This window comes from Mastomys coucha, unplaced genomic scaffold, assembly GCF_008632895.1.
Source record: "Mastomys coucha isolate ucsf_1 unplaced genomic scaffold, UCSF_Mcou_1 pScaffold22, whole genome shotgun sequence".
Lineage (NCBI taxonomy): Eukaryota > Metazoa > Chordata > Mammalia > Rodentia > Muridae > Mastomys > Mastomys coucha.
In genome coordinates, this window is record NW_022196905.1 from 109,275,217 (window position 1) to 109,288,662 (window position 13,446).

The 13,446-nt window shown below is 49.1% G+C and overlaps 1 protein-coding gene across 15 annotated transcripts in view; it reads left to right on the plus strand.

Moving 5' to 3' along the window:
- Cit (citron rho-interacting serine/threonine kinase) overlaps nucleotides 1-12,632 on the plus strand; it is a 172,179-nt gene extending 159,547 nt beyond the window's left edge. For 12 of the 15 annotated variants that reach the window (XM_031337593.1, XM_031337597.1, XM_031337596.1 and 9 more), the window contains 4 exons: nucleotides 791-869; nucleotides 964-1,143; nucleotides 8,838-9,150; nucleotides 10,092-12,632. In XM_031337593.1, coding sequence (XP_031193453.1) covers nucleotides 791-869; nucleotides 964-1,143; nucleotides 8,838-9,150; nucleotides 10,092-10,115 — 596 coding nt within the window. In that variant the 3' untranslated portion in view covers nucleotides 10,116-12,632. The remainder of the gene's footprint in view (nucleotides 1-790; nucleotides 870-963; nucleotides 1,144-8,837; nucleotides 9,151-10,091) is intronic. The other 3 variants (XM_031337594.1, XM_031337602.1, XM_031337600.1) reach the window with 1 other exon arrangement.
- The last annotated feature ends 814 nt before the right edge of the window (nucleotides 12,633-13,446 follow it).

Sequence of the window (13,446 nt, forward strand, 5' to 3'; positions counted from 1 at the left end):
TGGTTTTTAATCTGGGATTAAAAGTATGCACCACCATGGCCCGGCCTAAATCCTGGTCTTTTAAAAACTCAGTTTGGAGAAACCAGAGAGAGTACTGACTGCTCTTCCAGAGGACCCTGGTTCGGTTCCCAGCACCCACATGGCAGCTCACAGCCATCTGTAACTCCAGTTTCAGGGAATCTGACACCTTCTTCTGGTCTCTGAGGGCATCAGGCACATATGTACACAGATACTCATATACAGGCAAAACACTTACACATAGGGAAAAAAATCTTTAAAAACTTGGAGAGCGTTGTAGTGTAAACAGGTCCATTGGAGAAGTGTCATCCTGGTGTCTGTCCACTACGTTCTCCATCTTGTTGTCCCCAAAGGGAAGGACTTCCCTGAGCTTATCATCCCCCCCAGTGTTCTGTGCAAGTACAAGCATGTAGTGGACTTCCCTCTATCCCGAGGGTAACACACTCTGCATGCTTCTGAACCTGCTCTGCTGGCTGAGCAGTGGACTGTGGATAGATACAGGGTCTCCTGATGCATCTTTTATCTTGTGCAGAGTTCCATAGGGAATTTACTTAACTTGTTTCTCTGATGTAATGAGCAACAAGGTAGCCACTGAGCCCAAGCTAGTGTGGTTACACTGTGCTAGATGCTGGGTCACTGGCTCAGTGATGGGTGCTAGATGCTGGTTCACTGGTCCTTGTTCAGGTTTTGATTTTCCTCTTCCCCATCCCTTCCCCACCCCACCCTGCTTTTTTTTTTCCCCTCATGCTCATTCTCCATGGTGACCTTGCAGCCTACAGAGAACCTTATCTGTTTGTGACTCACTTCAACTCACTGGAAGTAATTGAGATCCAGGCTCGTTCCTCACTGGGGTAAGCATTTCCCTCCTTGCTTTGAAGACAGTAGTGCCACATAGCAATGAAGGTAATCAATGATGCCTGTCAACTCTCCTCTGGAATCCTGCAGGACCCCTGCCCGAGCATATCTGGAAATCCCAAACCCTCGCTACCTGGGCCCCGCAATTTCCTCCGGAGCAATTTACCTGGCCTCCTCATACCAGGACAAGTTAAGAGTCATATGCTGCAAAGGAAACCTCGTGAAAGAGTCTGGCACTGAGCAGCACCGGGTGCCCTCCACCTCCCGAAGGTACTGAGTCTCCTTCCCTCCACCATGTGAAGATGCTCAAGGGAAAGCATGCTTTGTGTGTGGCCATTGTAAGCATCAGATTGCAGAGGGCCCCTGGTCACAGCCGCAGGGAGTGTCTGTCGTCTCCCTGAGGGAGCCTTCAGTGGCTCTGCTCTCGAGAACAGTTCAAGACTTATGCTTCCTTTCTTTCGGTCTGTGTCTGTCCTGCTAGCTGCTGAGCCCCAGGAAAGCCTGTGGCCCCTTCTTCATGCTGCTCACGCCCAGTGCAAGAGGCAACTGGAATCCTCCTCCTCGGTCTAGTCCTGATGGACCAACTAGAGCTCTACAGCCTAAACTTGGGACCAGGAAGGACTTCCCCAAAGAAAGGAAGCATTGGGAGGGACATTGGGGAGGGGAGGCGAGGCAGGCAGGGGGAGGTCCTGAAGAGTGGGGCAGGGGTGAAGTGGGGCTGGGCCATGGCTTCCCCGGGCTGCCTGGAGGCTTCTATGGACCCCTCAGAGTTCTAATATTTTATAACTTACATTTATATTTGTGTTGGAAATCTAACCCCTGGATAAAGTACCCCAAGGGCACAGAAAATATTAAGTAGTATTCCCTTCGGTTTCTTTTCTTTCTTATGCTTTTTTTAAAAAATAAAGATTCATGTATTTTTATTTATTTTTGTTTTATTGTAGCCTTAGCTGGCCTGGAAGTCACTTATGGACCAGGCTGGCATCTAACTCATAGCAGTCATCTGCCTCTGCCTCCTGACTATGCTACTTATACCCAGCTCATTTTTTAAAATTTTATTTTATGCATATGAATATTTTGTCTACATGTATGTGTGTGCCCGGTACCCGAGGAAACCAGAAGAGGGTGTCTGATCCACTGTAGCTGGAGTTCTAGACCGTTGTGAACTGCCATATGGTTCCTGAGAATTGAACTCAGGTCCTCTGGGAAAAAAAGCCAGTTCTCTTAATTGCTGAGCCATCAGTATAGCTGCCTGCCCCTTAATTTAAAGAGATAATGGAGCTAGGCAGTGGTGACGCACACCTTTTATCCCAGCACTTAGGAGACAGAGGCAGGTGGATTTCTGAGTTCGAGGCCAGCCTAGTCTACAGAGTGAGTTCCAGGACAGCCAGAGCTAAACAGAGAAACCCTGTCTGGAAAAAAATAAAAAATAAAAACAGAAAACAAAAACAAAAAACCAAACCATCAAAAAATAAAGAGATAATGAGTTCCCATGAGTCTTTGTTAGGGTTTTACTGCTGTGAACAGACACCATGACCAAGGCAAGTCTTATAAAGGACAACATTTAATTGGGGCTGGCTTACAAGTTCAGAGGTTCAGTCTATTATCAAGGTAGGAGCATGGCAGCATCCAGGCAGGCAGAGCTGAGAGTTCTACATCTTCATCTGAAGGCTGCTAGAAGACTGGCTCCCATGTGGTTAGGAGGATGAGGTCTCATTGCCAACTCTCACAGTGACACACCTACTCCAGCAAGGCCACACCTCTTAATAATGCCACTCCCTGGCTTTCATAGGCTTGTTCAAACACATGAGTCTATGAGGGCCATACCTAAACATAGCATAATGCAAAATACATTTAGTCCAACTTCAAAAGTCCCTATAGGCTATAGCAGTCTCAACAATGTTAAAAGTCCAAAATTCAAGGTCTCTTCTGAGATCCATCCAATCACTTAACTATAATCCCCAAAGCAAGAAAGGAAACCAGCTGGGCAAACTCCAAACTCTGCATCTCCATGTCTGATGTCAAAGCGGTCTTCAGATTTCCAGCTCCTTTTTCATCTCTGTTGACTGCAACACACTTCTTTCTCCTGGGCTGGTTCCACATCCTGTTAGCAGCTTTCTTCAGCAGATAGCCCACAGCTCTGGCATCTGGAACATCTTGGAGTCTCCAAAGCAGCATTGTTCAATGTTACAGCTTCTTGTTTCAATGTCTGGGATCCACACATGATCTGGGCTCCTCCAAAGGGCTGGTGTCACTTCTCCAGCTCTGCCCTCTGTAGCACTCTAAGCTCAGGTTGATCCACTCCACTGCTGCTGCTGCTCTTGGTGGTTGTCCCATGGTACTGGCATCTCCAATACACTGGGGTCTTATACTGTAGCTAGGCTTCACCAATAGCCTCTCATGGTGCAAAGCCTCAAATCCATTGCATGACCCCTTCAGTCCTGGGTCTTCAACTGCAACTGAGGCTGCACCTTCATCAATGGCCTTCCGTGACCTCTCACAGTGCTCTTCATGACCCCTTCACGCCTTCAAAACCAGTACCACCTGGGTGAACATGGCCGCATCTAGGCAGGCATGGTGTAGGCAGAGCTGAGAGTTCTACATTTTCATCTGAAGGCTGCTTGTGGAAGACTGACTTCTAGACAGCTAGGATGAAGCCCACACCCACATGACAAACCCACACCCACTCCAACAAGGCCACACCTCCTAATAGTGCCACTCCCTAACCCAAGCCTATCCACACCATCTCACCATGCTACCCTGAACTCCTGGCTCAGACACTCCTCTCCCCTTATCCCTCAAGGATCTAAACCTGGCTTCTCTCCCCTTCCTCCCCCCTCACACCACCACCACCCTGGAAGAAACCAAGTTTGTTTCTATTCAGACATCTTTCTATATGTGCACATGTCCACATGTGCTACTCCATAAAAGCAATACCATGGATCAGTCTGTTTTCTGGCACTACAACAACATACCTGGTGCTGGGTTAGTTATAAAGAAAAGAGGCTCATGGTGCTTGTCTTTGTCAGGGTTTCTATTCCTTGCCAAAACATTGTGACCAAGAAATAAGTTGGGGAGGAAAGGGTTTTATTCAGCTTACACTTATTTCAACCCTCTTAACATCTCGCTGTGAGATATGTGGTTAGGGATGTTACTTACTGGCTTGCTTCCCCTGGTTTGCTCAGCTTGCTTTCTTTTCTTTCTTTTTTTTTTTTTTTTGTTGTTGTATTTGTTTTTTGAGACAGGGTTTCTCTGTGTACTCCTGGCTGTCCTGGAACTCACTCTGTAGACCAGGCTGGCCTCGAACTCAGAAATCTCCCTTCCTCTGCCTCCCAAGTGCTGGGATTAAAGGCGTGTGCCACCACTGCCTGGCTTGCTTTCTTAGAGAACCCAGGACTACCAGCTCAGGGAAGGCACCACCCACAATGGGCTAAGCCCTTCCCACTTTGATCTCTAATTGAGAAAATGCCTTACAGCTGGATCTTTTGGAGGCATTTCCTCAAGGGAGTCACCTTTCTCTCATAACTCCAGCTGTGGCAATTTGACATACAAAACCAGCCAGTACAGTACTGCTCTGAAGTCGAGGGCCCACATGGTAAAAGACAGGGACCAACACACATGTGTACCTTCTTGTCTCTGTATCCAACCCTGCTCAGGTCCTATTTGGAGGTCTCCACCTCCAAATACCATAATTCAATTCCATTTCAACCCTCTTAACATCTCACTGTGAGATATGTGGTTAGTGTGTTTGTGGCTCTTGCAGAGGATTAACATTCAGTTCCCAGCACCCACACCAGGAGGTTCACAACAGGTGGCAGAGGATCTGCCTCTTCTGATCTCCAGCACCTGCAGGGCACCTGCACGCACATAGTGCTCTTAAACCCATGCAGGCACATACACACCAAACTCTTTACTCTTGCACAGTGGGGAGTAAATTTCTATAGTTGAACCTTCCAGTCCCCTGGATCACACTGAGTTCTCCACTGCGCTACCTGCATACCAGAAAGACTACCATAGGACACCCTTGAAAGGGTACAGTTTAGCGGTCTGAGCAGTTTTGTAAATGTATCCAGTCTCCACCAATATCTAAGTTTAAAATATTTCTATCACTCCCCAAAAGAGGTTTGTTCTCCTCTACATCAGTGACCGCCCCAGACTTGTTCCACGTTCATCGAGGGCTACTGTTCAGCTGTCAGGTGGGGCCTTTTCTTGTCCAGCAAGCCCCAGGTTCAGTCCAACAAAGACAGCCCTGAGTGTCTGTTGTATAGATTTTCCAGGTCAGATACCGATCATTTTCTGGAAGTAAGCTTTTGGGGACACTGGAGCCTGTCTGTGCCTTCCAGATGTAGCAGGATGCTGATTCCTCATGGTGGCCATCTGGCTTCACTTCTACCATCAATCTGGGGGAAAGCACGGGCCCAGGGTGTGCTAAGTGGCCATTGAGCCTTAGTAAGTTTGGTTTTCTTGCATAAATGCTGTTGGATTGCTCCAAGCTGGTTTTGCAATCCTTTTGGTCAGCATGCATGAGTGTGTGTGCTTGCGCGGGTTTTTTGGCAGTCCTGAGAATTGAACCCTAAGGACTGGCATGCTAGCCAAGGGCTCTGCCACTGTGCTACCCCTCCCCACCCCCACCTCAGCCTTGCTCAGTGTGGTTTTAGTCAATCCAGATGAGAACCCTGAAGTAACAAAAGCCCAGTTGCTCCCAGTTTTTCTTCTGAGGCTGTTTTATGAGGTCCCCACACACCGAGTTTGGTTCTAAGTCATTGAGGTTGGTTTAGATGGTCTTTGTGAGCCTGTTGTTTGTTCTTCCAGCCCTCAGTGGTTCTCCATCTTAGCTTCCTTCCCTCCCCCTCCTGACAGAAGGGAAAGTGTGTTAGGTGTGCAGGAAATGGCTTCCTTTACCTCTTTCATGGCTATACAGGGTCCCTGTGCTTAGCTGCACTGTCCCTCGGACTATTTAAATGTTTGCATCATAAAACACCTTGTGTTGCCTCCAGCCTGTTGCTGGAACTTCCACCCCTTTGCTAACCATGTAAGTGGGTGTGTGATAGTAAACATAGTTCTGATAGGTGTTGCTGCATTTACTTCCCTGGAAATGAACCTCTTTGTAACCCCAGGAGCTTGGTGTAGACATTGGTTGCCTCAGCCCGGCCTAGAGAAGACTAGGAACCAGAGCCACAGCCATGTGTGGGAAGGTGGAGACCTTGGTCCACAGAAGCTCTGAGATTTAGCCCAGGGGACTATTTTATTGTCCTGCCCTGTGAGCAGTCATGAGGACCACCTGTCCGGCTCTGGGCATCACATCTGGGACTGCAGAGAGCCCCACTGAGGTTCCTCTCCTTATTCTCTAAGGACCTGTAATTTGGTGTCTGGATCATCATCACCAAGTGTTCCAGAATCCTTAGGTATTGGAAAAGACAGACAGATGTCTTTAACATTCTGATGTCACGCCAGGACATGCTGTCTCTCTCAGTGATGGCTCGGAGTCAGTGTGTCTGAGATGTGTGGTCCTGTCTCCCCACGCAGTGCACTGTTCTGCATGTGGTAGAGTACTGCGAACTTTTTTCTGTACCTTAATACGTCTGAGCAACCTTACCTCTTCATCAGTGTGGTTTTAACCCTGGGAATATGCTGACAGGCCAGTGCCAATGCCTTTTGATTTGATCCCATCCCCCAGAGTGATGGCATGGTATGCCTAGAACCTTAGTGTCATTTCCAGGTCATGCCAGAGAGGGGTCCAAATGTTGGGAATAGGCTGTGCACCCCACTTGGTCCACTGTAGGTACCTACTTCTGTTGGCCAGAAGGGCTCCAGGTGCTGTGAATGGGAAAGAGGTAACTAACCTGCTGGCTTCCCCAGGGGTGCCTGGCAAGCCTCACTCCTGCCTGCCTGCAGTTGGGTCCCACCAGTCATACTTGCTCCTGCTTGCTGTGGTGGGGTCAGAATGTCTGTGATTGGCTTGGCTGGCTGTGACTCATGGCAGGACCTGGTTTCCTGGTCTGTTTAGCAGAGCAGGGACCATAACTCTGCAGAAACCATAAAAGTGGACACTGTAGCTCATTGATCATTATGGATATGGAGATGGAAGACTGCCCAGTCGGCCTGGAGTGATGAGTGCTGTCTCTGCTCTCATTAATCTAAGCAGCTGTCCCAAGTGGCCTTCCCAGAACCACCCTGCTTCCCGGACACAGAGCTCCCTCCCAATAGCCTTACAATGGGCTCTATGGACACAGGGATGGGGGGCTCTGTGGACGCAGGCTAGAACGTCTCTTTTATTACAAAGAGGGTTAATGTATTTCTCTCCCTTGGATTTATTTGTTTTAATGCATCTTCTGTCTCTTCGAGCTTTGCAGCTCGAGATATTTATAGATCTTGATTCCAGGGTATAGAAATCAGCTCTGTTACATTTAATACCCAGAGATATGAAGTTGGCTGGCTTTCAGAGCATTTATCTAAATCACTAGTTAGCACAGTATGCAGAAGCAAGGCCATGGCATAAAGTTGTTCACAATCAGCTGATACTTAGAAGATCATTTCTGCAAACCATTGCCCTATTTTTCAGCTCCTTCCCACAGGTAGTTCTGGCCAGGCCAGGGCTGAGGGTTGGATTGATCCTACCGAAAGGTCCCAGTGTCCGGGGGCTTGGTGAAGAGGGTTGTAGTTCTCAAGTAGATGGCTTGTGTGGCTGGCTTGTGTGGCATGCACAAAGCTTTGGCTTCAGATTTTAATACCACTGAAGGGGAAAGGGTCCTTGTGACCTCAATGGACCAGAGGATCAGAGATTGTTAATAGTTACTCTCTTGGCCAGGGTGGTTTTTTTGAGCTAGCTGGACTGACTCTGTCTGTTGTTTGGTTTCCTAATTTTATTAGGGGTCATTCCTGTGTCCATAGGCCATCTTATTCTTGTCATGAAATGGCGATCATCAGCCTTCTGAGCATCTGTATCAGTTGCCACAAAAACTTGGAAAAACCACCTGCAGCAGCACCCAAACGCTGAGCGCAAGACTGTTAGAGATCCGGGTCCTGACAGTGGCAGCCTTTCTCAAAACTGCTCCCTTGCACCAAGGCCCTTGGTGGGCCTCTGATTTCTGAGTTGTGATAGGCTTAGCCCCTAATAGGAGCTGACATTTCCCTTGGGAAATATTAGGTTGGTATGATAGAATGAGGAAATCACGATACCAGGCTGACCTTGCTTCAGCCCCTCGGCAGCTCACGGGGCCGCTCCACCTCCCATGCACCTGCTTGTGCAGGGACAAGAACTTGTTCCCGCCTCACAGTGGTAGCTCACGCCTTTAATCTCAGCACTTGGGAGGCAGAAGCAGACAGATTTCTGAGTTCGAGGCCAGCCTGATCTACAGAGTGAGTTCCAGGACAGCCAGGGCTACACAGAGAAACCCTGTCTCGGAAAAACAAAAACAAAAAACAAAAAAAGGGGCTGGAGAGGTGGCTCAGAGATTAAGAGCACTGACTGTTCTTCCGGAGGTCCTGAGTTCAAATCCCAGTAACTACATAGTGGTTCACAACCATCTGCAATGAGATCTGATGCCCTCTTCTGGTGTGTCTGAAGACAGCTACAGTGTACTTATATATAATAAATAAATAAAGTCTTTAAAAAACAAAACAAAAGAACTTGTTATGAGACAGTGAGGGTTTAGCTGAGGCAGGAGCATGGCCAGGATGCAGTTAAGTGGGAGTTGGCACTGACACCTGGAAGTCTGGGGTTCTTCTGTCCTTGTCCTTGGGTCTAAGCTTTATGTCTCTAACCCCAGCCCTCAGGAGCTGAGGCAGGAGGATCATGACTTTGAAACCAGCTTGGGCTTTAGAATGAGGTCTGCATACTTAGTAAGACCCTGTCTCAAAATTAAACCAGTGTTGAAAAGGGGCCTGCATGGATGCTTAGAGGGGACGGGAGCTGCAGCTTTGGGCCTGTGATGCCTCAGCTCCTGACTCCTTATTGTCCCCAGCAGCCCCAACAAGCGTGGCCCACCCACATACAACGAGCACATCACCAAACGTGTGGCCTCCAGCCCAGCGCCACCACCGGAAGGCCCCAGCCACCCCAGAGAGCCAAGCACACCCCACCGCTACCGAGACAGAGAGGGCCGGACAGAGCTGCGCAGGGACAAGTCCCCAGGCCGTCCCCTGGAGCGGGAGAAGTCCCCAGGCCGGATGCTCAGCACGAGGAGAGAGCGGTCCCCAGGAAGACTGTTTGAAGACAGCAGCAGAGGCCGGCTGCCTGCGGGAGCCGTGAGGACCCCACTGTCCCAGGTTAACAAGGTGAGGTGGCTTCATCCTCAGGGCCGTCATGTATGCCTCTCAGCTGTTGTTACAAAAGCAGGACTCCATCTCTGTGACGCAGGCATGTCGGAAGTGAAAGCTTAGGAAGAAAAGGTACTTTAAGGGGCCTCCAACGCAAATGATGTGTGTGATTTAAGAGCCATGTATGCACACCTCAGAATGTTACAGCTACCAACTAGTATGTTGTTCCCTGCCCTGGAGGCAGTAATAGTCCTTTCTGGGAGCTGTTCTGTGCATACAAGCAAATAAGCATATGTATCCTCCTTGTAAAATACAAATGATAACATTTTGAACACTTTCCAACATGAAGGCAAACACAGACATACTGCAGTCACTATATTTTTCTGGAAGGCTACCCAGAGACTCACAGCTGTGCTTGCCTTCGAGAACATTGAGCTCTTTCAAAGTCTGGAGTACTGTGTGGCTTTGAGGATAGTGTCTGGATCGGTAGATGGAGTGTTGAAACAGGTAGCTCTCAGGAGTGCTCACATGGGTCCTGGCGTTCAGCCTGCCTTGGTGGGCTGTCCAGTTTCTAAAGCCCAGTGTAGACAGAGGCATCACCTTCCTCTCTCTTGGGGATGATTTTCTGAGTGGCACTCTCCTACAGATGCTACTACTGTACACAGGGCTTCTTCTGTCAGAGAAAGAAGAAAGGTTTCCCCACTAAAACTGAGTGTGCATATCTGTGCGTGCGACCGTGCAAATTCAGTTTGGGGGTTTATTTTTTCAGGGACTCGTTTCCTGCCTGACCCCGTTCTTTGAGGGCTGGTTCTGTTAAGTTGGCATTGTTCAGTGTGGCACCTTTGTCAACTGCTGGAGGGGCAAGACAGGCACCATAAAGCCCCTGGTCGCCTTCTACAGGGAGCCGGCAATTTCTGCCTTCGGATGCTAAAACCCCCACCTCTCTGTTTGGCTCCTAGGTCTGGGACCAGTCTTCAGTATAAGTCTCAGCCAGAAAAACACTTCCTCATCTCCGTCTGCAGGAAAACACCGCGCTCTGGGTCTCCACCGCAGGGGACCCCAGCACCCGTCTGCCCGGCCCGCATTCGGCACAGCTGGGTCCAGATTGTCCTTGGCACGGACACCCCTATCTCCAAGGGGTGCGGATAGCCAAGGCTCTTAGGCGCTGCCAGCGCTCAGTCCCCCCCTTGGAGGGGAGGGAGCACCTTCCTGCAGTCATCTCTGCACTGTTAACTCTCAAGCATTCACAGACTTTTGTACTTAGCTCCAGCCTGAACCCATCCATCACAAGGAAACCAACCCGGACTCAAACCGTGGCTGGAAGTCTACTGCTACTCTAAGATCCTTGGGTTGGTTAGTTTTTTTCTTTGGTTTGGATTTCTTTTTCCTCCTCCTCCTCCTCCTCCTCCTCCTCCTCCTCCTCCTCCTCCTCCTCTTCCTCTTCCTCCTCTTTTTTTTTTTAATACAACAGAATTCTTAGTAGATTTGGATAGCAATGTATTTCCTGTTGTAGTGGTTTTTAGCTAGATCACACCATCAGGTCTTTGCCACTGAAACGTAGCCTAGAAGAGTCCGTCCCCCACCCCACCCCCACCCCCCGTCGGTTGGTCAGTTGGCTAACCTCCCGTGTTCATGTAGCTTCAGTCGTTCTTGTCCCGGTCCATTCTCATAGATGGCCCTGTCTTACCCAGGGTGACATTGTAGCCAAATGTTTACCGTTCTCATTGCCTTTTATGGCCTTGACAACTTCCCTTCCCACCAGCCGAGAATGTATGGAGGGTCAACCAGGCCTCGGCTCAGAGGCAGTGACCTGGGGCCAAGGGACCTCAAGCTCTCCTCCCCTGCCGCTCAGCCTCATCTACCCAGCCTGCTTCCCCAGCTTTCCGAGTAGCTTTGGCCAGGAAAGCGCGCAATAGACTTGCTCCAAGCCCAGCATTAATAGGCCTTGGGGTTGGGGTTGGGACTGGGGCACCGCCCCCTGTCCTAGGGTCACTCCTCTGGGATGAGGAGGAGATCCGACTGGGAGCTCTGCATGGCGGATCGCTGCATGTGCTGCCCCTGACCTGCCTGACTCCTCCCTGGGTTGCTCTGCCGATGTATTGCTGCCATCCCATAACCCCACCAAATCAAGACCCTCTCGATGACTTGTCAATAAACCGGCCACAACAGGCTGCAATCTGTAGCACTGAACAAGCAAACAAAAACAAACAAAACAAAACAAAACGCTCAAGCCTTACGACCAGAGAAGGATTTCAGCAAACCACACTCCTCCCTCCGTTCTCCTCCCACTTTCCAGTTCCCTGCTGACTTCAAGGATGACTGTGTGCTAACACAAAACCCAGCACGGTTCTACCCCATGAAACTGTGACTTCCCAGATGAGCCTCTCCCTAGGGCTGGACCTAAGACCAGGACACTGGAGAGAAGCCGCAGCTCAACGCTCCCAGCCCCACAGGGGCTGGCGAGTTCCCCTTAGGTGCAGTGCGGCTCACCCTGTCTCTCCACCCTCTTTAGAGCAGAATTCCTGGCAACTGGATAGAACCAACCAACATAGAGGCTTTGCAGTCGGCAAGCTAACTAGCGGCCTTATCTTTGCCTTTAATCTCCCACAAGGCCTGCTTTGGATTCTCCTTGACTCTTAGGCGTGCCTCCACAACTAAGGCACACCCTAGGTAGGCTGAAAGATAGACCTGTCCCCACCGCAGCTGGTGACCATGTCTGTGTTTTCAGCCCACGCGTCCACAGTCCATGTCACTTCCCAGATTACAACCCGGCCTAAATGCCAACTCCTTCCTGCTCGTCTCTGACCTAAGTGCTTTCTCGTTTGAAACGCCTTTGACCCTCTACATCCCGCTGTTGTGTTTTACATGTTGCTTGGCGTCTTTGGGGTCATGCCCCCTATTCCCCGCCCACCCAGGGCAGATCTGACTGGCTGTTTGCTGAAGTTTCTGTCTCTTGGTCCACAAGTATTTGGAATGGTCACTGATAACTGGCCACAGTCTTGGCATCTCATTTAGGACCTCCACAAGAAATGGGCACCTTGAGCCCTGACAAAACGGGCACCTTGAGCCCTGACAAGTGTATATTGCGTGTCTCATCTGTGAAGTGCTTCCTGCTACATAGAGCTAGCTCAACAGACTGTACATATTTACAAGAAACTTTATATTCGTAAAAAAAAAAAAAAAAAAGGAAATTGAATTGGTTTCTACTTTTTTATTGTAAAAGGTGCATTTTTCAACACTTTTGTTTTCAATGGTGGTAGCTGTGGACAGCTGTCTCCACCGGAGTGGGGAACTCTGTGTGACCACCGAGACGCCAGCAGGAAATAATCGTAACCCGAAATTGCAGTCAAAAGCTTATATTAGCATCAATAAGATTCTAGGTCTCCAAAAATTCAGGCTTTTTCTTCATTACCTTTTTTATTAAGAATGAGGAGAACACATGGGCGATTCCAGATCCACTTGAAAGGGATGAATCTGTTGTTAAACAATAGTGAAATAAAGCAGTGGTCTCAAAAAAAAAAAAAAAAAAAAAAAACCGTTCACTCCCTTGGCATCTTTTCTTGTCAGAGACCATAAAAAGCCACCGCCGAGGTCTGTGCAGGCTCACTGGGCACTTCAGCTCTGAGGGAAGCTTTTCCGGGGATGGGGGTGGGGAGAATAGAACCAGAAGCTCTTGAATGAAGGGGGGGGTGGGCACAGTGTGGCTTCTGTGAACTAGTAGGAACCTGCTATTAAGGTGATTTTTTAGGGCAGGGAACTGGAAAGCTCCTTAAACAGTCTGTGAGGCTACTTTACAAGGATTACTCCAGAACAGATTAGCCGGAAGGCAGCTAACCAGGAAAAGAGGTCAACACAGGCTTTTTCTGATCCCATTACGCTAAGGCCACTGAGAACTTAATATTGCATGTCTCTTTTGAGGCAGTTCCAATGAAGGTAACTGGATGCTTCTTGTTCTGACTAGACACTTCCTGTCTGCAAGGTTGAAACAGTCTCCTCCACTTGTGGTTCATTATTCCTCACCCCCACCCCCGCCAGCCCCCAGCCCCCCCAACCCCAACTCCTTACATCTCTGATTCAACATAACAAGGTAATCAGATATAGTTAAAAAGTGACTTTGCAGGTCAAATCTGAGGGGGGCTACAGAGGCTTTCTCCTGTGATTATAAGAAAGAAAATGACCCACAAGGACTTGGGAGATGTTGCAACTTCTTCCCAGAGAACAAACATTAGAAAAATGTCCATTCACTGTCAGCCAACCGGTTCAGTTATTAGCCTGGGGATATTAGCCTGTTCCAAAAGGAGTGTGCTGAGAAGT